At 43.2% G+C, this 26,375-nt stretch overlaps 1 protein-coding gene across 2 annotated transcripts in view; it reads right to left on the bottom strand.

The window, feature by feature from the left end:
* Window positions 1-26,375, bottom strand: part of FOXRED2 (FAD dependent oxidoreductase domain containing 2) — a 692,701-nt gene that overhangs the window by 7,890 nt on the left and 658,436 nt on the right. For both annotated transcript variants that reach the window (XM_040407426.1, XM_040407427.1), the window contains exon 8: window positions 24,302-24,472. In XM_040407426.1, coding sequence (XP_040263360.1) covers window positions 24,302-24,472 — 171 coding nt within the window. The remainder of the gene's footprint in view (window positions 1-24,301; window positions 24,473-26,375) is intronic.

Here is a 26,375-nt window from a genome sequence, read left to right as displayed (position 1 = left end):
AATCCAATTATGAGAAAGAGTATTTAAGGGGGTCAATTGTAAGTTTCCCTCCTCTTTTTTAATTTTCTCTTAAGAGTAGCAACATGGGGGGTCTCAAAACAACTCTCAAATGACCTGAAGACAAAGATTGTTCACCATCATGGTTTAGGGGAAGAATACAGAAAGCTGTCTCAGAGATTTCAGCTGTCTGTTTCCACAGTTAGGAACATATTGAGGACATATTGAGGAAATGGAAAACCACAGGCTCAGTTCAAGTTAAGGCTCGAAGTGGCAGACCAAGAAAAATCTCGGCTAGACAGAAGCACGAATGGTGAGAACAGTCAGTCAACCCACAGACCAGCACCAAAGACCTACAACATCATCTTGCTGCAGATGGAGTCACTGTGCATCGTTCAACCATTCGCGCACTTTACACAAGGAGATGCTGTATGCGAGAGTGATGCAGAGGAAGCCTTTTCTCCGCCCACAGCACAAAACGTGCCGCTTGAGGTGGGCTAAAGCACATTTGAACAAGCCAGCTTCATTTTGGAATAAGGTGCTGTGGACTGATGAAACTAAAATTGAATCTTTTGGCCATAACAAGGGGCGTTATGCATGGAGGTAAAGGAACACAGCATTCCAAGAAAAACACCTGCTACCTACAGTAAAATATGGTGGTGGTTCCATCATGCTGTGGGGCTGTGTGGCTAGTGCAGGGACTGGGAATCTTGTCAAAGTTGAGGGACACATGGATTCCACCCAATATCAGCAGATTCTGGAGACCAATGTCCAGGAATCAGTGACAAAGCTGAAGCTGCGCCGGGGCTGGATCTTTCAACAAGACGACCCTAAACACTGCTCAAAATCCACTAAGGCATTTATGCAGAGGAATAAGTACAACGTTCTGGAATGGCCATCTCAGTCCCCAGACCTGAATATAATTGAAAATCTGTGGTGTGACTTAAAGAGAGCTGTCCATGCTCGGAAGCCATCAAACCTGAATGAACTAAAGATGTTTTGTAAAGAGGAATGGTCCAAAATACCTTCAACCAGAATCCAGACTCTGATTGGAACCTACATGAAGCGTTTAGAGGCTGTAATTTCTGCAAAAGGAGGATCTACTAAATATTGATTTCATTTCTTTTTTGTGGTGCCCAAATTTATGCACCTGCCTAATTTTGTTTAAACAATTATAGCACACTTTCTGTAAATCCAATAAACTTAATTTCACTTCTCAAATATCACTGTGTGTGTCTCCTATATGATATATTTAACTGACATTTTTTTATCGTAACAACCAACGATTTATACAGGAAAATCATGACTATTAACAAGGTTGCCCAAACGTTCGCATCCCACTGTATATTACTGACCTCCTTTTCCAGAGACTCAGGTCGTCCGTGCTTATAGAAACGTACCTGCTCCGGTGCCTCAATAAATTTGATGTGAGGTCGCTGGCTGCAGCTCCGGCTATGATTTAAATAGCCCGCCTAGTGTGGATATGGGCGGGGCCAGTATCGGCGTGTTCTTAGTAAAACTCACGTGACCTGTTTTCATTTTGCATAGAGTAGGCGTTTCTAAGTGACGCCTCCTGCGTTGCGTCACCGTGTCCAATGGTAACACGATGACGCGTAGCTACGTCATCCGTCCGTGACAGTGGTCACGTAGCGGCGTATAGTTACGTCACTCCCACGTGACAGAGCCAAGCCTCAGTCTGAGATGAGGCGCTTAGCAGTGAGATATTCCATACCACCGGTCACATGACGGCCTGTTGCTAAGTCACCGATTACAAGGCTATACAAGTGGTCACGTGGTGGTACCGCATCATTGTCATGTATGTCTCGGCTGGCCAAATCGGGCATCGCTGCTAAGTGGGCTCCCCAATTCTCTGTCACCCAACTAGGGCAAACATGAAACATGACCCTATTATACAGGAGGCATGGATGAACCCCGTACTGTTTGCGGTGCAGACTTGCATAAGAGTATACAGGTATATCCCTACTGGCACTGGTAAACACATAGAGAGATTGTTAATTCCATGTAAATGTCTAACCGTACAGTTATATATTACATTCTACACATTTTTTGTTTATTTCTGTGCCAGATAGATGTATTTTTTTTTTATCATTTATTTATTTTAACGTTCAATTCCTTCATTTTAAGAGAGAGTAGAAAAGTATAGTGTTGGAGATGGCTACATAGCCTCCCCTTCTTTTGGTCGACACTATGCTATAGTATACCCTCACTCTTATATACAGTTGCAAGAAAAAGTATGTGAACCCTTTGGAATGATATGGATTTCTGCACAAATTGGTCATAAAATGTGATCAGATCTTCATCTAAGTCACAACAATAGACAATCACAGTCTGCTTAAACTAATAACACACACAGAATTAAATGTTACCATGTTTTTATTGAACACACCATGTAAACATTCACAGTGCAGGTGGAAAAAGTATGTGAACCCCTAGACTAATGACCACTCCAACAGCTAATTGGAGTGAGGTGTCAGCCAACTGGAGTCCAAATAATGAGATGAGATTGGAGGTGGTGGTTACAGCTGCCCTGCCCTATAAAAAACACACACCAGTTCTGGGTTTGCTTTTCACAAGAAGCATTGCCTGATGTGAATAATGCTTTGCACAAAAGAGCTCTCAGAAGACCTACGATTTAAGAATTGTTGACTTGCATAAAGCTGGAAAGGGTTATTAAAGGCCTTGCTGTTCATCAGTCCATGATAAGACAAATTGTCTATAAATGGAGAAAGTTCAGCACTGCTGCTACTCTCCCTAGGAGTGGCCGTCCTGTAAAGATGACTGCAAGAGCACAGCGCAGACTGCTCAATGAGGTAAAGAAGAATCCTAGTGTCAGCTAAAGACTTACAAAAGTCTCTGGCATATGCTAACATCCGTGTTAGCGAATCTACGATACGTAAAACACTAAACAAGAATGGATTTCATGGGAGGATACCACAGAGGAAGCCACTGCTGTCCAAAAAAAACATTGCTGCACGTTTACAGTTTGCACAAGAGCACCTGGATGTTCCACAGCAGTACTGGCAAAATATTCTGTGGACAGATGAAACCAAAGTTGAGTTGTTTGGAAGAAACACACAACACTATGTGTGGAGAAAAAGAGGCACAGCACACCAACATCAAAACCTCATCCCAACTGTGAAGTATGGTGGTGGGAGCATCATGGTTTGGGGCTGCTTTGCTGCGTCAGGGCCTGGATGGATTGCTATCATCGAAGGAAAAATGAATTCCCAAGTTTAAGACATTTTGCTGGAGAACTTAAGGCCATCTGTCCACCAGCTGAAGCTCAACAGAAGATGGGTGTTGCAACTGGACAACGACCCAAAGCATAGAAGTAAATCAACAACAGAATGGCTTAAACAGAAGAAAATACGCCTTCTGGAGTGGCCCAGTCAGAGTCCTGACCTCAACCCGATTGAGATGCTGTGGCATGACCTCAAGAAAGCGATTCACACCAGACATCCCAAGAATATTGCTGAACTGAAACAGTTCTGTAAAGAGGAATGGTCAAGAATTACTCCTGACCGTTGTGCACGTCTGATCTGCAACTACAGGAAACGTTTGGTTGAAGTTATTGCTGCCAAAGGAGGTTCAACCAGTTATTAAATCCAAGAGTTCACATACTTTTTCCACCTGCGCTGTAAATGTTTGCATGGTGTGTTCAATAAAAACATGGTAACATTTAATTCTTTGTGTGTTATTAGTTTAAGCAGACTGTGATTGTTTATTGTTGTGACTTAGATGAAGATCAGATCACATTTTATGACCAATTTGTGCAGAAATCCATATCATTCCAAAGGGTTCACATACTTTTTCTTGCAACTGTAGATAGTCTATGGGCAGCTATAAAAAGCATGAGAAATCAATGTTCTCATTCAGTCCCAGTGGTGACATTGTGTTTAACATATGAATCCATTTGAACTCCTTTTGTTTTAAGATGGTGTCACCTCCGCTGATAGAATGTTTGATTGTCTCTATCATGGAGAAATGTAATGTGTTGGGATCCGCTCCATGCTGGAGTACAACATGTCTGGACAGTGGTTTGTCGCGTTTATGGCGGACATCACCCACATGTTCCAGTATTCTCTTTTTAACCCTTTCAGGACCAAGCCATTTTTCACCTTAAGGACCAGGCTATTTTTTGCAAATCTGACCAGTGTCAGTTTATGTGTGAATAACTTTAAAACGCTTTTACTTATCCAGGCCGTTCTGAGATTGTTTTTTCGTCACATATTGTACTTCAGGACACTGGTAAAATGGAGTCAAAAAATTTCATATTTTTTTATAAAAAAAATACCAAATTTACCAAAAATTTGGAAAAATTTGAAAATTTCCAAGTTTCAATTTCTCTACTTCTATAATACATAGTAATACCTCCAAAAATAGTTATTACTTTACATTCCCCATATGTCTACTTCATGTTTGGATAATTTTGGGAATGATATTTTATTTTTTGGGGACGTTACAAGGCTTAGAAGTTTAGAAGCATTTTTCAGAGAATTTCCAAAACCCATTTTTTAAGGACCAGTTCAGGTCTGAAGTCACTTTGTGAGGCTTACATAATTGAAACCACCCAAAAAAGACCCCATTTTGGAAACTACACCCCTCAAGGTATTCAAAACTGATTTTACAAACTTTGTTAACCATTTATGTGTTCCACAAGAGTTATTTGCAAATGGAGATGAAATTTCAGAATTTCAATTTTTTTGCAAATTTACAATTTTAATCCATTTTTTCCAGTAACAAAGCAAGGGTTAACAGCCAAACAAAACTCATTATTTATGGCCCTGATTCTGTAGTTTACAGAAACACCCCATATGTGGTCGTAAACTGCTGTACGGGCACACGGCAGGGCGCAGAAGGAAAGGAATGCCATACGGTTTTTGGAAGGCAGATTTTGCAGGACTGTTTTTTTTTTGACACCATGTCCCATTTGAAGCCCCCCTGATGCACCTCTAGAGTAGAAACTCCATAAAAGTGACCCCATCTAAGAAACTACACCCCTCAAGGTATTCAAAACTGATTTTACAAACGTTGTTAACCCTTTAGGTGTTCCACAAGAATTAATGGAAAATAGAGATTCAATTTCAAAATTTCACTTTTTCGGCAGATTTTCCATTTTAATATTTTTTTTCCAGTAACAAAGCAAGGGTTAACAGCCAAACAAAACTCTTTATTTATGGCCCTGATTCTGTAGTTTACAGAAACACCCCATATGTGGTCGTAAACTGCTGTACGGGCACACGGCAGGGCGCAGAAGGAAAGGAACACCATATGGTTTCTGGAAGGCAGATTTTGCTGGATTGTTTTTAGACACCATGTCCCATTTAAAGCCCCCTGATGCACCCCTAGGTTAGAAACTCCAAAAAAGTGGCCCCATTTTGGAAACTACGGGATAAGGTGGCAGTTTTGTTGGTACTATTTTAGGGTACATATGATTTTTGGTTGCTCTATATTACACTTTTTGTGAGGCAAAGTAACAAATAGAAATTCAGAAATTTCCTCTCCATTTGCCATTAACTCTTGTGGAACACTTAAAGGGTTAACAAAGTTTGTAAAATCAGTTTTGAATACCTTAAGGGGTGTAGTTTCCAAAATGGGGTCATTTTTTGGAGTTTATACTCTAGGGGTGCATCGGGGGGGCTTCAAATGGGACATGGTGTAAAAAAACCAGTCCAGCAAAAACTGCCTTCCAAAAACCATATGGCGCTCCTTTCCTTCTGCGCCCTGCCGTGTGGCCATACAGCAGTTTACGACCACATATGGGGCATTTCTATAAACTAAAGAATCAGGGCAATAAATATTGAGTTTTGTTTGGCTGTTAACCCTTGCTTTGTTATGGGAAAAAATGAATTAAAATGGAAAATTTGCCCAAAAATAGCTGTTTTGGCACTGTTTTTAATTTTTATTATTTACAACGTTCATCTGACAGGTTAGATCATGTGCTATTTTTATAGAGCAGGTTCTTACGGACGTGACGATACCTAATATGTATAGTTTTTTATTTATTTAGGTTTTACACAATAATATCATTTTTGACACACAAAAAAAAAACATGTTTTAGTGTCTCCATAGTCTGAGAGCCATAGTTTTTTCAGTTTTTTGGCGATTGTCTCAGGTTGGGTATCATTTTTGCGGGATGAGATGACGGTTAGATTGGTACTATTTTTGGGTGCATATGACTTTTTGATCGCTTGCTATTACACTTTTTGTGATGTAAGGTAACAAAAAAATAGCTTTTTTGACACCGTTTTTATTAAAAAAATTTTACAGTGTTCACCTGAGGGGTTAGGTCATGTGGTATTTTTATAGATCAGGTTCTTACGGACATGGCAATACCTAATATGTCTACCTTTTTATAATTTATCAGGGTTTTACACAATAATATCATTTTTGAAACAAAAAAAAATCATGTTTTAGTGTCTCCATAGTCTGAGACCCATAGTTTTTTAATTTTTTAGGCCATTGTCTCATGTAAGGGCTCATTTTTTTGCGGGATGAGGTGACGGTTTGATTGGTACTTTTTTGGCGTACATGCGACTTTTTTGATCACTTTTATTACCTTTTTTAGGAAGTAAGGTGGGCAAAATTTCAATTTCCTCATAGTTTTTTTTTTTTTTTTTTTATGGCGTTCACCGTGCGGGGAAAGTAACATGACCGTTTTATAGATCAGGTCGTTACGGACGCGGCGATACCTAATATGTGTAGTGTATTTTATTTTATTTTTTTTATTCAGTGATAAATGTGTTTTTTGAAACTTTACTTTTTCACTTTTTTTTACATTTTTTTTGACCCAGACCCACTTGGTTCTTGAAGATCCAGTGGGTCTGATGTCTGTATAATACAGTACAGTACAATATATATTGTACTGTACTGTATTTTACACTTGTCTGAACAGATCTATGCCTTTTAGCACAGATCTGTGCAGCACCATGGACAGCAGGACGCCTGAGAGGCGTCCTGTTGCCATGGGAACCTTCCCCGTCTGCTCAGTACTGGTCAGAACTGCGCAGACGGGGAAGGGTAAGCACAGGGCTGAGGGGGGCTCTCTGGGGGCTCTCTCCCTCTCCCATCGGGGGGCTGCAAAGGCACAGCAGCCCCCCGATGGGAGAGGGAGGGAGCTCCCTGCGCTGTTAACCTTTTCCATACAGCGTACGGACCGCTGTATGGAAAGGGTTAAATGGCTGACATCGCAGATGTCAGCCGTTTATACCAGGGTGCCAGCAATGTGCTGGCACCCTGGTATACCCACTAGACGCCAACGATCATTCAAGGGGAGGCGGGCGGGGGATCGCGATCCCGCCTGCCGCACCGCCCGCCTCCCGCACCTTACCGCACCTCCCACACCGCCACGACACCCTTCCTGCACCACCCGCCCACATAATATCATTCAGGGGTGCAGGGGGGTGAAAAATCATTATTTTGGACATACTAAAGTTTCTGATCCCCGCGGATCAGAAACTGCAGAAAGCGCTACAAACCGCAAGTCTGAATTGACCTGCGGTTTGCAGCGATCGCCGATAGGGGGGGGTCACAGGACCCCCCTCGGCATTGACCCAAGGTGCCTGGCTGTGTATAACAGCCGGGATCTCAGCGCTGTCACCATGTCTGCAGACATGGTGACAGTTAAATGCCATGACGTGTATACTCATCATGGCGCGCTAAGTAGCAGTGCTCCATGACGAGTATACTCGTCATGGGTCGGGAAGATTTTCACACTATCTCCTTCTCTGATCGCTTCCCTGACAGGAATTGGGGCGATCAGAGAAGGAGAAGCACATAGTCCCTCCCTAACCCCCCCTTACCTGCCCCGATGTGCTGCGATTGATCCCTCTGCAGTAATGGACCAATCACAGCGATCGCGGGCGGGTCAGAGCTCCTATACAGTTCCTGCCGGCTTCTCTGGTTGCCTAGCAACCCCAGCACGCCGGCTTCACTGAAGCTTCAGCGCTTCGCTCCCTGCGCTGACACAGAAAGCCGATCACGTACATGCACGTGGGGATGTGGTGAGGCACCACATTCCCCCACGTACATGTACGTGATGTTGCGTGAAGGGGTTAAAGGCCCTACATGTTTTCCCAACATAGCTCAGGACGCACCCACATTGTGCCATATACACCAGGCCTACCGTATTTCAGTTCGCAAAAGAGCGAGCCACGTATGTGTAGTCCCGGTTGCTGTTGGAGAAGGTATTGCCCACTTCAATAAACGAGCAGGCCTTACATTTTCCACATTTGTGGGTGCCAACCCTTCTATCCATGAGCCAAGTATTTTGTGCAGGGGGCGCTTCAAAGTGGCTATGCACTAACTGATCCCCAATACTTCGACCTCGTCTAAAGGTGATCGATGGACGCTCAGGGAGGAGATCAGTTAGATCCGGGCACTTTGGCCCTGTTGGTTTATAACCATACAGGGATCTCGTCCACTGAAAATAATTCCATAAGGACTTGATCCGTTCCATTGGTCTGACTGTACTATATATTACTATATATTACTATATACTATATATTACCATAAGAGTTATTTGTCATGTATAAATGTACGGCTGCAATGAATGACAGCCTGGTACGGATGACAACTTCATCTAGTGTCAACAGTGAGGAGGAAGATTGTGTTCTCTTCACGTAAATATTGATGCCTATTAGGTCACTGAATCGAGTGTCCCCTGATGAGCCCAGGTTATTGGTGTGGGCGAAACGCGTTGGGACTGAGGCGCCCAGGTTAGTTTTGTTGGTTTAGGGCAGCAACTCCAAGCGCCGAGAAGATTGTATCTATACCAATAGTGTATTTGGCATCGTGATAGAAAGCTGCGCTGTAAACTATACCACTGTATGCACTGAGCAGCTGCCTAGAATGTGTACATAGAACATTATATATATCTAACATCTTTATTCTTCAGCATTGCTTAAACGACATATTATATTGAGCACGTATATATACATTGCATATATAGCAGTATACTCTGCTGCTATGCGTACCTATAAACTTTATTATTTTATGTAACTAGACTAGGTCACTACTAATTGGGCATTTGACTAGACTTTGCCCAATAGATCCCCGAACAGGGGCAGTCTAGGGCGTTACAGGAGGTTCCTGAACACGGGATCGCCCCTATCGGGGTGGCCATTCCGTTTTTTAGGCACGGATAAATATCTTAGGGCCATATCTAGGGACAGGCCCAATTTAGGAAGCTATCACCCTGCCTAGATTACAGTGTTCTTGAAAAATCTCACTGAGGAACAGAAACACTTTCACAGAGCGCACTAAGTGCACATCAACTCATGAAGTGTCGTTATTCTTTTCTTTTTCTTTTTGTGTTTGTCCTTATGGGAGTTTGTTATTTTATACGTACTAAATAATAAAGGCTACGGTTTATGACAGGTGCTACCCTGTGACTATACAATATATACATACCATCCATGTTTATTCTCCCTCTGACGGGATATCGTCTTAGCTGTATTTCTGTTACTGCTCTGCCTGTTCTGTGCAGCTCTGCCTGGGGCCGCCTTGCTTCTATTGTGCTTGGAGCACAGTAACCTGCTTCTCCCTCTGTTCCGTTCTTCCTGCCTGTCTGTGGACTCAATGTACTGTCGGTACCTTGTCTGGTATCTCCTTGCCACCTGATCCTGCTGCCACTGACTCGGTTTACACTCTGGAGTAGCCCCTGGCAACTACCCTAATGGCCCAAGCCTATCCTCACCATCTGAGGCTCTAGTGAAGACCAGGTAGCTGCTTAGTTACGCCCCCCCAGAGTTTTGCTAGTCAGTGGCGCAGTGGGTTCACACCCACTGATCTGTTTCAGTACATTGAGGTCTTCTATTATAGTCATTGTCACGTGTCTTGGTTCCTTTGTTATAAGTTACATGTTCCGTGGTCCTTGGCCTGTTTGCCTTGTCTTGAGGTCCCCCTTGGGACATCCGGCACGTGACAAATGGCAACAAAAGTGAGTACACCCCTAACTAAAAATGGCCAAATTGTGCCCAAAGTGTCAATATTTTGTGTGGCCACCATTATTTTCCAGCATGTCTTAAAGAAGTTGACCGGGTTCAGAGCATTTCATGCTCGAAAGCTCTCCCTTGCCCTGGGCATGGGCAGTTTGTTTATATTTTTACACTGCTACCATCTAGCAGTGCTCTTGCTGACGTCACCAGCTCTGATGGATGGGCTTTAGCGCTGCCCTAGCCATTTTACAGGTTCAGCACAGGTCAAAGGAAAGCATCGGCGCATGAGATGCTCATATCAAGGGGGGCTGCCTGGGTGAAAATGGGGATATGTCTGGGTTTCTGCTCTGAATGCTGACAACCCCTTTAACAGCAGTGAATATACCACACACACACCAATATATACCGCATACATCAATATACACCAGCAGTAACAAAATGCGCCGGACCACTTTCCGCTTGCTCCCCACAATGCTTTTTTTTTAAAAACTTGCTCTTGTGAAAGAGGCCTTACAGTTGGCTGTGTTCATATAACATTTTTGTCACGTTTGATGTGAATGCAGATATATATGAAATGTAGTATTAGCAGGTAATTTTGGAGGGGAAGTAGTGCTCGCACATGCGCTGCTACTGCTTCAGAGCTGATCTGGAGTCAGACCCCTGCCAATCAAATATCATTGACCCATTCTGAGGATAGATCCTTCCTTCCTTGCAGTTCTTTAGTGGACACTCTCCTCGGCTCCCCCTCCCAGTGGTCTGCTCTACAAGTACCAGGCAAGCAGGAGACTCCAAGTAACAAGAAGTTTCCGGGGACTGGAGTAAAGGCAGCAGCTGATGATGATGATGATTCTAAGAAGCAGAAACAGGCCGGTATCAGATAGTAGTGTGGTACAGAGGATCAGACAGGCTCCGGGTCAGACAGGTCCAGTAGTCGATGCAGACAGCAGGTAAACAGAATGGTCAAACAGGCTTGGTCAAACACAGAAGATCAGAACAGAACACCTTTGCTATTACTTATAGTAACTCAACGCTCAGGCAACTTCCTTGAAGAGGAAGCAGCTATTTAACCTTGTAACCCCGCCCAGGGGCCGTGCTGGGAGGCAGGAAGCACACACCCCTGGAAGCAGCGGGCATGTGCCCCTATGGTACTCCAGCATGGGTTGGAGAACTGAGGCAGCATGGTCGGAGGACATCTCTGCCACATCTGGTGGAGACAGCAGTGGGCAGCGAGACAGGAGATGCTGGGGATATGACAGGTAAGACAGCGAGACGTATGGCAGAAGGCCCAGGCCTAACAGTAGGAGCAGTAAACTTCTGTCCTTGCTGCAGAGTAGACTGGATCATTTGGAGGTAGAGCTAAGCCTATAGCGGTGGCGGCCGTTAGGGCTTACCACCGCATTGGCAGTGAGTCGGACTGCTGATCTAGAGGGATAGAAGTGGACGATATGCACCCTGTGCTTTCTGTTGAGGCCTGTGCCGCTCTTCACTCACTCTTCTCACTTGCAGGAATAGCGGCAGCAGCAAGCTACTTCCTGTCCTCTGCCCTTCACAGCACTGACTTGGATCACTGGTCAGCTGCATTGATAGTCAGCTTTGTGGAGGAGGGCAGAGCAGGAACTAATGAGTCTGCCTTGTCACCCATGGAGGCAGGGAGTAGGCCCTTAAAAACACTGCAAACTGCAGCATGAAGTGAGATTCTCATTTTGCCTCATGGCAGAAGTGGCCCTGCTACTTATGTAGTACCCCAAAGAGAGCACTACCATTCCTACAACCTGCCACTTTCTTAAATGCCTAATTAGTGTGTGACATCACTATGTCTTTTGTTTCCAGGTCTGTTTAGAAAGTGCTATGTAACTGTTATTTATTGTATTTCATGTACTGTGTCTGGTTTATCAGCAGATGACAGTGTGCCTGGCAGTGAGCTATGGGCAGAATGGAACTAACTATTCCATTCTCCCCCCTCCTTGGAGAAGTGGGCTCGCCGAAATCTTCCAAGAGGAGGGGTGTCTTGCCTACCGAGAGAGAGTTGAGCCTGAGTTTTGGTCCCAGCCAGAGGCTAGAGAAGTAGTGCAGTGCAAGCCTGGTCTAGAAGCCGAACAGGGATCCCTGCAGGCAATCTGCAGCCAGAGTCAAGTCAGCCCTAACCCAAGGGTTGGAAGAGTTGCAACTGAGACCTGACAGTCTATCAAAGTGTGGTCAAAAGCCCACCAGGCACTGAGCCAGCGACCAGTGGCATGTAGCCTAGACAAAAGAGGCTCCTTACAGGATACCAGACAAGAGGGAGAGTTTAGGACAGCGGTAATAGAGTAAAGAACCCAGTTCACCTGCCAGTGCACCCTAAAACCTGCTGAAGGAAAGAGCTACTGTGATTCTGTATGCGCTGCTACCCATTTATGCCAGTATTGAGTAAATTAACTCAACTTGCATCAGAGTCTGCACCTTATTTACGAAACTTACAAATTACTAACTTTCTGTGTAGCCGCTACGTGTCCGGACCTTGGAGCGCCAGATCCAGGTAGGAGCACTGTGACACCACTCATAGTCATATCACCGCTCAGCACCCTAACCTTGGAACTAGTAGTAGAGCCTCTGGATACCGGCTCACTGCATGCTACACTTAAAGACAGCCGATGTACTGCCTTGTTTGTTCCATGCTACGATTGCGGCTGCATACCACTATATCCATACCCTTTCCACATCCATACTGAACTTCTGATGCTTCCAATTAAAAGGTCGAATTTTTCATTCACAACACGCCACTTTTTCTTATTATTATCAACATTTGTGCGTGTCGTATGGGCAGGCATTCTGATCCTGTCAAGGCATAATTTTTGGACGCTTGGTCACCCAAGCCACTTTTTTTTTTTCTTCTTTTTTTTTTATCCCATAACTCTGTGGGTGTTTAAACATCATCTGCTCAAGATAAGGGACAATTGTTGGATGCCTTGGAATATGAAAAAGCATAACACGTGATGGCGCGTTGTGTTTTTAAACATGCTGTATGTTAACGTCAAACGTGCGTTTACCCATATCAATGCATGTTAGTGTCACTCATTTACTTTTGCTATCATTGCGTTTGAGAGCTTGAGGAGGGAAAAAGTAAAAATTGATAATAGAGACTAGGGAATGTTATATACCAGTTTTCAGGGCAACTGGAGCAACTTTGGTTCGGTTCGAATTGATTCAGGTCTGATCCGAACTTTTTCAAAAATTCTGCGAACCTGAACCGAGCCAAATCTCAAATCATGCTAAAGGGACACATTGCCTTTTTGGAGTGGGTGCACATTGAGCTTCTCCTCTATAGTGGTACGTTGCTCCCCAGAGTTGTAAGAGGAGGCTGAGGGAAAAGATGAGCTAGTGTGAGAGGAAGGGGATGTAGGAGAGGAGCCCTTTGTATGGGAAGCCGTGGAAGAAGCAGGTTGATCACAATCCAAGCCTTTGTCTCTGCTCTGAGTCTAAAGCGCGGAAGGCGCCATCTTGGACTCCATCCACCACAAGGAAGAAGCTGGTGAGTTTTAGAGGGCTGCGTCTTCTCTTCCCTTTTGGCATGATGTCTGCACAGTCCCAGGGTAAAGTGCAGCAGTGGGGGACAAGTATCAAGGTAACAAGCTGATGTGGAAGCCAAGCTTTAGGCTGAACTCTCCGAAGCACAAGGATCACCCGCTGCTTCCATGCTCTGCTAGCCACACCCCCTGTAGTTTAACAATTTTATTCCATACACTCCCCCCAAAAAATACATAAATTATATGTACCCCCAAATTGTGCAATAAAAAAATAATTAATAGAGCTACATTGATTGGAAAATAAAAACATTATGGCTCTTGTAAAGCAGAAACTTGAAGTCCTAAAAATGAAATGTCAATATTTACATGAAATATAGAGTGGCTCCCACGGAGCCTCTACATTTTTATGAGGACATCATTACTCATGTAGAACTGGGGCCTGACCAGCAGATTTATGTCTTCACTGTTTTGCAGCTTATTTTAATGCTTATATTGGGCCACCACGGCAGAGCTGCTGGGTGGCTGCAAATTACATTAGCCAGGCATACATAAAATCTGTAAGCAGTGGCTCCACTGTGTGCATAGCTGAAGTGTACTGAAACTACTCATCAGCCCCACGCTGGTGGCTCAGTAGTCAGTAGTAGCACTGTGTGAAAGGTGTTGTGCAAATGGCTTCTGCCAACCCAGCAGCAGCCAGTACCAGTCACATTTCATGAAGCAGAGCAAAGTGCTAGCATCCATGTATTTGTATGGGACTGTTCAGTGTGCTACACAGTTTACGGCATGGAGAAGCTGTGTATATACTTTGAGTGTGTTACATGGAGGAGTGGTGTATATACTGTGAGTGGAGGAGCTGTATATATTCTGTTGGTGTAGTACATGGATGAGCTGTGTATATACTGTGAGTCTATGGAATGGCCCAGCAAGAGTGTGTAGAGGATGGAACGGTAGTTGTAATCTCCACTCTGGTGCTTCCTAAGGTCTTGCAGTGACCTGGAGCGCGCACCCTTTCTTACCTTGTGGCACACCCTGGTACATTTGGTACATCTTTTTTGCATATTTGATATACTGTGGGTGTACTACATGGAGGAGCTGTGTATATACTGTAGGTGTACTGCATGTCGAAGCTCTTTACATACTGTGGGTGTACAATGTAGAAGAGCTATGTATATACTATGGGTGTACAATGTGGAGGAGCAGTGTATATACTGTAGGTGTACAAAGTAGAGGAGTGGTGTATATACTGTGGCGGTAAATAAAAAATATAAAAAAATACAAATAAAATAAAGTTCTCTTGGGATATTATGTGGCAAAAAGATATTTAAAAGTAATATAAAATTATAATAAAATACAAATAAAAGGAAAAAATAAAAAGGAAAAAGTGCAAAATAAAAGCATGTTCACTGTCCCCCAATGGTCTTTTTATGACCTCTTGCGGGACATATTATGTGGCAAAAATATATTAAAAAATAAAATAAAAAATAATGCGCTTATTTCTAATAACTGGCCTATATAATTGTGCCAATGATCAGCCGATAAACAAGGAATCACTCGTATGTCAGCTGATTTGCATATACAGTGGATATAAAGTCTACACACCCCTGTTAAAATGTCAGGTTTCTGGAATTCCACCTCCTTAGAACAATTTCTCCTTAGGTGGGACAGTTGCCACCCTTTCCCCCTCAGGAGGGGAATTCCTCGGGGCCAATACCTGAGAATAAGGAGAAATTGTTCTAAGGAGGTGGAATTCCAGAGACAGGCAACAAATCTGAAAAAACGCTTTATAGATCGGGGTTATCCCATTGGCACATTAACACCGGCTTATAGGGCCGCAAAAGCCCGCTCCCGCAGCTCCCTTCTTACCCCTAACAAGACGAGCAATATCGATAATGTGTCCCCAACAGGGATTCAGGAGACATGTTTAATCAGTAGATTTAATGAAGCCTCCGCAGGCATAAGAGAGATAATTGCCAAACACTGGCATGTACTCAGGATGGACCCTGACCTCTGTACCACCATAAAAGAACACCCAAGTATAACATATAGGAGGGGAAGGAGTGTACGAGACTGGACGGTGAATAGTCATTTCTCTCCTAAACCGGCACCAAACACCTGGCTGGAAAAAGGTGTTCATGGTAACTACAGATGTGGGGGGTGCATAGCCTGCAAGTACATGCAGTGCGGAAAATCATTTAGGAGCTGCAACACAGGAAAAATATATATTATCAGGGACCTGATAAACTGTAAAACTATGGGGGTTGTCTATAAAATCACATGTTCCTTCAGCAAGGAATATGTGGGCAAAACAAAAAGGGAACTGAGAAGAAGAATTGGCGAGCATATAAATGATGTCCATAACAGCAGGGATACCATGGTCTCACGCCATGTACGTACTGAGCACGGCGGGGACCCAAGGTGCCTTTCTTTTATGGGAATCGAAAAAGTGAGGCCACCTTTAAGAGGTGGAGATTGGGATAGGAGAATCCTCCAATGTGAGGCAAGGTGGATCTTTTATTTGAAGACACTATATCCCAACGGCCTTAATGAACAACAGAGCTATACGTGTTTTATTTGAATGTTCAGCTAGTATGATGGTCATAACATTATAATGACTCGTTTTATATCTGACTGTAGGATCTAATTGACCAAGATCTAATATGTGCGGGAATCTGTCCCTTTTGGACCTTATATAGGACGATCTCATTGTTAAAGTCAAAATATTCCCCTTGGCTATATTAAAGAATAGCGTAGAAATACTCCTTTTAGCCCTATATATACCCGATGACAAAAATGACATAAATTTATAATCTTTATTTTGGTGCATAAATAGACCCTTGTGTCTAACATATCTTCCTCATAAGCACCGCATGGCTAAGTGCATGTAGGAACAAGTATGGATGGGAAACCTGCCAGAGAAATCCATCTTTGAATGATTGTATTCTTTAAAGCTGCCGTCCGGCATCTGAGACGGCTGATCAGCGTGGAGTGCCTGCGCATCATCCGGTTGCTAGGCGACGGGTGACGCTCAGACACACTCACATGTAACTTCCGGCAGCCCGAGCGATCACGTGACATCGACTTCCGGTGGAGTGGAGTGGAGCACATGGAAATGGCGTGCGTTCCATGTGCGTTCCACCGGAGGAAGGTGGAGCAGGAGGGCGGAAACAGCTGGAGGCGCTGATTTTAAAAGGTTAGGCGGCTGAATGGGCTGTGTTCTCATACTGCCGGCATTCAGCAGTGAGGTGAGGCGAGGGTATTATTGGGGACACTTCTCCATACCCCGGCAGGGACGTGTACCACTGACCGTCCACACCACCTTGTATTCACAAGAAAATCTCTACTGAAACAGTAAGTTGAGACTACATACCTAATGCTGTCTAAATGTATATCCAAATAGGCACATTGTAGTGACCACGCTATGCATGTCTCTCTCTGTGTATTTTTTGTAGAAACCTTCTGATTTCAATGAGCCCCTGATGAGCTCCTTTTTTTATGGAACGAAAAATGGCATGTAGGGCCATATAGGAAGGGACTTTCAGGGAATAGGCCCCATCTAGGGACAGGTTCCGTATGGGGTCGCCCCTGTCGGGGCGGGTGCTCCGTGTCGTTGAGGCAGGTCTATGAGGATAGCCCCTGACCATCCATATAGGGAGGGCTCTAGACCAGGGCATTATAGGAGTATCCAGATTGCCATACCAACTATACAACTGGACACCAGTGCCTGTGACCACACTGGAGCATTGACGCCACCCACCAATCCTGACCGTGTACCTACAGGACGGGGTAAGACCCACCCAGTATTACCTTATCGTGGTCTCATATGGTGGCAAAATAAGTGTTTACATATATGTATGTTTTTTTCGTCTTTGTCTCACTGCTACCACCAACGTTTTTAAGTGAAATTACAGTAAAAGTTAAATTTTATATATAATCAGTCCACATGTGGTAAATAAGTTTATGGGAGGTGTGACATATCTCTGCACACACGCATCTGGTGCATTGAGATATTTTTTTTGTATATAAAGGCCGTAGCCACCACCCTCCCACACAAACTAGTAATAGGGAGAGACTTCCCCGGTTTCCCGTCTCTGTAGCCAGAGGTTAAATGTGATGATACACACAGGTCAGGGGTAGCCCCACCAGAGTGGTCCTGCTCAGGGAGGAACCCAGAGCCCTGGAAACCTGAAGCCGAAGGGCCCGCAGTGGGGGTATCCACCTCTGAGGAGGAGGAGACAACCGCACTAAATGTGATGGTGGGAGACGTGGAGGAGTTGCCACCAGGACCGGAGTTGGCAGACCTCAACGTCTCTGGTGAAAATTTTGGTACTGCACAGCACCAGAATCCCACCCTAACTCGGGCCTGGGAAAATGTGGTGATAGTAGAGGGTAAGCCGCAACAACCGGGGGCGGAATCTATGTTTCCCCGATTCATCGTTCACCAAGAATTGCTATACCGGGAAAATCAGTTACAGGGGGAGCAAATTGAACAGTTGGTGGTGCCCAAGCCTTACGGTAAGCTCTTATTAGAATTAGCCCACCAACATGTTCTAAAGGGTCACCTGGGCCAGAAGAAAAAACTGGACCGAGTTCTACAGCAGCAGTGTGTTTAAAGAGGTGGCAGAACTTGCCAGATTACTAGCCCCCAGCCCCATTTCCGTAGTCCCTTGGTACCCCTCCCGATCATCGAGGTACCGTTTGAGCGTATCGTGATGGACCTCGTAGGCCCCGACCCGAAGTCCACTAGGGGTCACCAACACATCCTGGTAATCTTGGATTATGCCACACGGTACCCCGAGGCGGTGCCACTTCGTCATACGTCAGCTAAGTTAATAGCCCGGGAGTTAATGAAGATGTTCTCCCGAGTGGGGCTCCCTAAAGAAGTATTGACCGACCAGGGGACCCTGTTTATGTCCAAGGTTCAAGAGTTGAGTGGGTGCCTACTCCCCACGTTCCAGGACTAGGTTTTGGAGCTGGGATGTAAATTCCCAGGCAGCAACCTCAGCTGGGAGGAGAAGGAAGGAAAATCACTGTGAGTCTGGGTGGTTTTTGCAGTGTGTGGAGCTGAGGCCTGGACCCCGACACAGGCGTACAGAGCACCCAGCATCCTATGAGGAAACTTTATGTGGCTGTGCGATCGGCCAGGACAGGACTCATTCCAGTAAAGGAGCCAGGTGAAGCTCTCTGTTATTTTGTGCGTGAACTAACACCAGGTGACTGTTCTGCTTTTCTGTTTGAGCAAGTGTGAAATAAACACTCTTGCTTCATTACCTGGACTCCAGTTGCCTTTATACTGCACCCACACCCCTGTCTACCGGAGTAATTCCCCACATTTGGTGTCGGATGTGGGCAGGTGCAGTGAGGCTGGCCTGAGGGCCAGGAAAGTTTTGTGTAATTCCCCACACTTCCCTCTATCTAAAAGACTTCAGTTGTACAGTTTATAAGTCACATTAAAGGTGGAACAAGTTCTGAAATTTTATTTTTGTCAAATTTTTTTACAGCACAGAAGCCTGACATTTTAACAGGGGTGTGTAGACTTTTTATATCCACTGTATTATCAGGATGAAAGATGTACGATAATCGTCAGCACATCTCCCTGTGTAATCAGGAATGTGCTGCCGATAATAGAACTGAATAAGGGAGGAATGACAGTGGTAGTGATCATTCCTCCCCCTTCACTTGGCTTGTGTAATAGGCTGATGCAAAGTAGCGCTGATCGACATTTTTTTATTTACGGCCCTCAGACCAAAAAAGATTGTGCACCCATGCGCTACAACCCTGGAGCTGTTCTATACAGCAGTGCACACTGGAGAATAAAGTTTTACAGGTTTGGGGCTTGAATAAATTGTCTCAGACCTGTAATACAGATGTCTGCTTTCATCTTGAGAAAGCTTTAGGTCAAAAAGTCTACCTGTGCCAAGGTCGGTAAGGTAATGAACTTGGGAGCCATGGGAGCATGCACACCTGTGCAATCAGTCAAGGGAAGATGCCCTGTACCCTCCAGCTCTAAAACAGCACCCAGGGACCAGCAGAGAATCGAACAAAGAGGGAGGTGAGACAACTTACTTTAACCTCTTCCTAATATTCGACGTACATGTAGAAACTACACCCACTCAATTAGCTGTTGCTGTGCCCCTGCTTTATCTGCCGGCATCAGCAGATTAACCCATTAGATGCCACGATTAACAGTGATTGCAACATTTATGGGCTTTGCAGAGGAATTTTGCTCCCGCTCTCACCCAATCTTGGCCCAGCTCTGCAACAATGGGGGCTTGATTGACTGCTATGGCAGCCCGCTGCCTTACACATTGTCAAAATACTCACTCCACTCCTCGATAAATACCTTGAGGGGTGTCATTTCCAAAATGGGGTGACTTCTCGGGGCTTCCATTTATTATTTCACCCCAGAACCTGTACAGTTGCCAGTGCAAGATGCTTAAATCACTGCATTGGGCATCACAGCATCTCTCTAACATTGGCCTGGCATCACGGGACAAGCATAGAGAAGAAAAACCTCTAACATCGGTGGTGTCTCATTTTCTGGAACATCATGGAGGTAGGTACAGTGGCCTGAAAATTGCTAGTTTGGACCTGATCCTTAATAACATTAGGGGAGCACCTGTATCACAACAATTACTTAGATCTGACTCCAGGTGGATTTTCAACCTGGGTTCTCTTACACCGCAGGGTCTAAATGAGGAATTAACTTTTTCTGTTTTTTATGCATAATAAAAGAGTATATATAATTCTTTAATTAAGATAAAAAAAATGTTTTCACATGATTGCTCACTTAACTTTTCATTATATTCTCTACTTTGCATTTTAGGTTTTTTAGCACTTTGGATTTGTAGTATCGTTTGGGGTTGATGACACAAGCACATCGCACTTTTAGGGTATATATATTATTCTGGATCGGATACGATTTATATCTCGGATCCACACCATGGAATTGCGGCTATGGACATTTGCGAAGAGACCCCGGGAAGCTACCCCCCTGGATGACGGACCTTCATAACAGTTTATATGTGTTGGACGCATCATGAATTTTTGTTGCGATGGAATTTTACATCAAATATGAATAATGTTTCTTGCCTCCTCTTTCTGCCTCCTCCTTTTTTCTTTTCTTTTTTCCGTTTTTTTTTTTTTTTCTCTATATGGTTTCCTGGTTGATTTTTAAGGTTCCACAAAGGTTTTTTTCATTTTTTTAGTTCTCTCCATCTAAAATCATGGTATTTATATTAAAGTCAGTTTGGACATATTTCATCATAATGTTTATGGCAATAATTAATTGTAGATCTCTGTAGTGTATGACGTAGATTGTATTCATTATAATTTGGAATTATGTATTATGAATTCACTACTTATATCTTAGGCTTCTTTCACACCTGCATTAGGTGCACATCCGTCTGGTATAAATACCTATAAATGCAAACGATGGTATCCGTTCAGTACTAGTAAAAAAAAAGTCTAAGTCAAACGGATCCGTCCTGACTTTACATTGAAAGTCAATGGGGGACGAATCCGTTTACAATTGCACCAATATTGTGTCAATGTAAACGGATCCATCCACATTGACTTACATTGTAAGTCAGGACGGATCCGTTTGGCTCCGCATCGCCAGCGTTTTGGTGTCCGCCTCCTGAGCGGAATGGAGGCAGAACGGAGCCAAACTGATGCATTCGGAATGTTATTTGAATGTTAGATTTGTTATAGGTTTCAATTATATATATGCGCATATATATTTTGTCCAAGTATATGAATTGATTTTATATGTATATTGGTTATTATGGTTTATTTTGGGGGTGGAATTTGAAATGATGTATTATGAATTTACTATTTATTTTTTATTTATTAAGAATTATCGTTTTCTTATATAAATTGCATTTTCACTTTTGCACAAACATCAGATATAATAGCTGAGGTTATTTTGGGGCCATTAATTAACAAATTATTATTTATATTTGAATTTTCATGTCCTAATTATTTATATATATATATATATATATATATATATATATATATATATATATATGTATGTATTCTGTCTAGATGTTTACTTATGTATTTACTACTATTATATGTGACAGAGACTCCATTCATCATTCTTTGGATCAAAATACATTGATTCTGTTCACTATATAAATCACGGAAGGTATGGGATACGCTAAAATGTAACTTTTATTGGTATATCAATAAAATAGGGAGAGGAACAATGTGACCTAAAAAATCCCTAATAATAGGCAGGTGGGGTGGCACTACCCAAGTGCTCAAACAATTGTGGCATGTGAACCCACCATGTGTGTAGTGTCGCCACCTCCACTCTGTAGCCAGAGGGATATGACAAAGTGTCCCAATATCAAATCGCCAGGTACAACTTTGGAGAGGTGTGATGGCAATCAATACAAGCTAATCAACCACAGCTGATGCTAAAATGGCAGGATGAGAGCCAGGAGACAAGAGTGTGATAGACACTACAATGTCCCAGCGCTCTCAGACCAGCTGTGGTGATTAAATTGGGAAGAACAGGGTTAGGTGCAGATCAGGGTGCCCTGGTAATGCGGCGTCCTGATACACTGTGTCAAGCATGGATCACCTCTGTGCTGTATGATTCAAGGTGTAGCAACACAGCTAAAGGTATCCTGCAAGATCGCACCCAATCCTACTTCCCAAGAGGACTGTCATCTAGCTCATGCTATCGCAGTAATACTAGCTCATTTCAGCTAGTTTCTTCTATATAAGAGTCATCAGGAGCCAAAATAACCTGCCTATCTAAGCTGAGCTATCTCATTCATTCAAAGCAACAGCATGACAGCATATCCGGCGCTAGTACGCTTTACTTTATCACCTAATAATTTCCGTGAATTGCTGTTCACTATATAACATAATTTTATGTATTCTTTCACTGTTTCACTATCTCCTTGTGGAATGCATGTTGGCACGCACGATTAGGGTTCAGTGCATGTGCACATTGACTTTTGTGACGTATTTCCAGCCTCTGGAATGCATTGCGATTCTATTTCCGGTTCCGCGCCATTTTGCACATGCACAAACTGTATTTCCGAGACGACAGCCCACATCACAAGGCGCCATCATTCTTAGACATGGGCTCTGCACCGGAAACATCATCATGGTCTCAACACACACACCCTTACCTCTGTGAACTAATTCTTAACAGGTGATAATTATTGTCTACTAATGTTTCATGTATATATAATGTGCATACTAACCCTGTTTCATGTACCCCTGAGGAAGCCAGTTTGGCGTGGGGCGTATTACCTGCACACCATGATCATCTTTTGCTCCATTTGCTAAGTATCTTGTATTATCTTTGATGCCACATTCATGAATTGCATATATACTTGGCGGTCTTTTTCATGTTCTTATATTTGAACTAGGTTTCTGTGGGTATGTGTTTTGGACTTATTCTCTGATCCAAACACAATCTTCTTTGTTTTTCAATAAATTATACATTTTAACTATTGGATGTGCAGCCTGAATATGCAGAGTTTCTCTTTCTCCTCTTTTTGTATGGTTATGTGTTGACGCCGTGGTTTGAACTCCTTTACTGTATGTGGTGTGCCCCCTGACTTTATTGTCTTTATACATTGGGCATCAAATACGCATAATGTTCATTTATTACTGAGCTCTCTTGCATGGAAAAAGATTAGGGCCACAGGTAGGGTGTTTCTAAAACTTGGATGCACAGTATAGTAATAAGAGGGCTTCCATTTCACACTGACACAACATATTGGGCACCGAAATGGCATATCTGTGTAAAAATTGGCATTTTCACTTTGCACAATCTGCTGTGAATAGTTTTTGCAAGCCACCTGAGGGGTCAAAATGTAGTGACTTTTTTGGGGTTTCTTTTTTTATTTAATCTCAGAGCCTCTTTAGTTGTCGGCCAGCGCTGTATACATTTTCAAACTAAGCCTCAAATGTACATAGTGCTTTTTTGCCGTATTCAGGAAAAAAATGGGTAACAAATTGTTATTTTTGAAGGGGTTACAGGAGAAAAAAAAAGACATTCTCTTTTAAAAAATGCTATATTTCATGTGCACGGCCAAGAGTTGCTAAATTCTATGAAACTCAAAGGACTTACTATACAATTCAAAAAATTCCTTGAGGGGGTGTAGTTTCCAAAATGGGGTCACTTAGGATTTTCTAATGTAGGAGTACTGTAGGGTCTCTTCAAATGTGACAAGGTGCCCAAAAGCCATTCCGGCAAAATCTGTCCTCCAATAACTAAATGGCGCTCCTTCCCTTCTGCACCCTGCTGTGTGTCCATAAAGCAGTTTATGACCACAAATGGTTGTTCCTGTAAACTGCAGAATCAGGGTAATAAATATTGAGGTTTGTTTTGCTGTTAACCCTTGCTGCATTACAAGAAAAAATGCTAAGCCTTCTAATATCCTAAAATATAAAATGACATTTACAAAATTATGCAAACATAGACTTATGATGATTGAATGTTAATACCTATTTTATGAGGTATCACTATCCATCTTAAAAGCAGAGAAATTGAAATTTTGAAAATAGTGTTTTTTTTTTCAAATTTCCCATATTTATTTATTTTTTTAATAAATAAAGGTAAAACATATCGACTGAAATTTACTACTAACATGAAGTCACGAGAAAACATTGTCAGAATTGCTGGGATAAGTAAGAGCACTCCAAAGCTATTACCAATAAAGTGACACATCAGATTTTCAAAATTTGAACATGTCAGGAAGGTGAAAAATGACTGTGTCGTGAAGGGGTTACAATAATGATTATTTTGTTTACATCTAAATGATGAATTTAAAAAAAAAAATAATTATGTATAAATACTGATTTGTCTCTTACCTGGATAGAAAGTTCTAAGGTCTTTTTGTAAACAGTTTTCAAGGAAGCGACGTAATGGGAGTATATGAGAGTTAGGGCCAGTCCAATCGGTGAGAAAATCTTCTACGACATGATGAATGTGGTCAGGTCGCGGCAGAGGCCAACCCTGAGGGCGCAACTCGATTTGTTGCTCTGTAAATAGGAGGAATAAGTTATTTAAAAAAAAGCTCAGGAAAAGTCAGCAGAGTTCTGCAGATTGTCCAAATAAGCCCACTAAAACCTGCAGGTAACCAACACTAAAGAAAGGACTATTTGAAAAATAAAGTGTACAGCAACATGTAGCTACTAGAGATGAGAGAATTTCATATTCTGAAATTTGTTCACACTTCGTTTGTTGGTAAAAGGTGAATTGCGTTATGGATTCCGTTACCACGGACCATAAGGCAATTCCATAAGGGAATGCCTTTTAGAGGCATTCCGTTATTCATTCCATCATAATAGAAGTCTAAGGGCTGTTAAATGGATCCGTCCCGTTTCCGTTATGCAGGGGAGGACTCGGGACAGATCCGTTTTACAGCCCATAGACCCTCTAAAGGCATTGCGTTATGGTCCGTGGTAACGGAATCCATAACGCAATTCACCTTTTACCAACAAACGAAGTGTGAACGAATTTCATAAGTGGAAATTTGCTCATCTCTAGTAGCTACAATGAGGGAGATTTAACTAGTTTAAAGAAAACCTGGCTTTAAAGAAGCTCTGAAAAATGAAAGATGGAATCAGATTGGTTGCTATGGGAAACTAAGACAGTTTTCCTTTACGCCAGTTTTGATAAATCTATCCCAATGTGGTCAGTAACTACACCAACATGTGGTTAGTGCTCTTTTTAATTGCTTATTAATGGCCACACAATTTTGCACATTAACATCAGTTTTAGGGCTCTTTCACACGAGCAGATGCCGTGCGGGTAATCCGCTGCGTGAAAGAGAGCCAAGCCCTGCTAACATGATTGATAATGCTCTTTGGCCTCTTTTACACGGGCGTCCTGGATTTGCTACGAATGCGACTCGTGTGCATTGCGGGAAACCCCCGCGAGTAGGAACGCAATTGCAGTCAGTTTTGTCTGCGATTGCGTTCCAGTGTTCAGTTTTTTTGCGCTCGTGTGCAATGCGTTTTGCACACACGTGAGAAAAAAATTAATGTGGTACCCAGACCTGGACTTCTTCACTAAAGTTCAAATTTGGGTTAGGTGTTCTATTCATTTTATTATTTTCCCTAATAACATGGTTATAAAGGAAAATATTAGCATTCTTAATACAGAATGGTTACTAAAATGTTGCTTGAGGGGTTAAAAAAAAAAATAACTCACCCCATCCACTTGTTCGCACAGCCGGCATGACTATGGGGTGAGTTAATTGCCTGCCTACTTGCGCGGGTTTCCCGCAATGCACACGCAACGCATCCGGAGCAAATCCAGGACGCCCGTGTGAAAGAGGCCAAAGAGCATTATCAATCATGTTAATGCTCAGTGTCTCTGCTGTCCATAGCGGGGTGTGGCTCTCTTTCACGCAGCGGATTACCCGCACGGCATCTGCTCATGTGACAGAGCCCTCACTTCAAAAATTAAGGGGTTTTCCGGGTTCAGACCCAAACCCGGACATACCCATAATTTCACCCAAGCAGCCCACCTGAGCATTTTATGCTCCGATGCTCTTTTATTTACAATAACACACTGCCAGGCGGAGGCTTTGGCCCAGCAGTGTCTTCGGTGAAATCATCGGCAGAGTTGGGTGGAGACCTGGATGTTCGGGTTTGGCCAAACTTGACAAAAAAGTTTGAGTTCGGCACCCGAACTTGACCCCGAACCCCATTGAAGTCAATGGGGACCCGAACTTTTGAGCACTAAAATGGCTGTAAAAATGTCATGGAAAGGGCTAGAGGGCTGCAAATACCAACAAAATGTGGTTAAGAGCATGGCAAGTGCTCTGCAAACAAAAGTAGAGAGGGAAATTGTAACGGATCTCCTGGCACCCCGACCGGGTACCTCCGTCGATGGATACTCCTAGTGCTTCCCGACGGTTCCAAGCACTCCACTCGA

This window comes from Bufo bufo, chromosome 9 (assembly GCF_905171765.1).
Source record: "Bufo bufo chromosome 9, aBufBuf1.1, whole genome shotgun sequence".
Lineage (NCBI taxonomy): Eukaryota > Metazoa > Chordata > Amphibia > Anura > Bufonidae > Bufo > Bufo bufo.
This window is presented reverse-complemented; position numbering and strand designations above follow the sequence as displayed.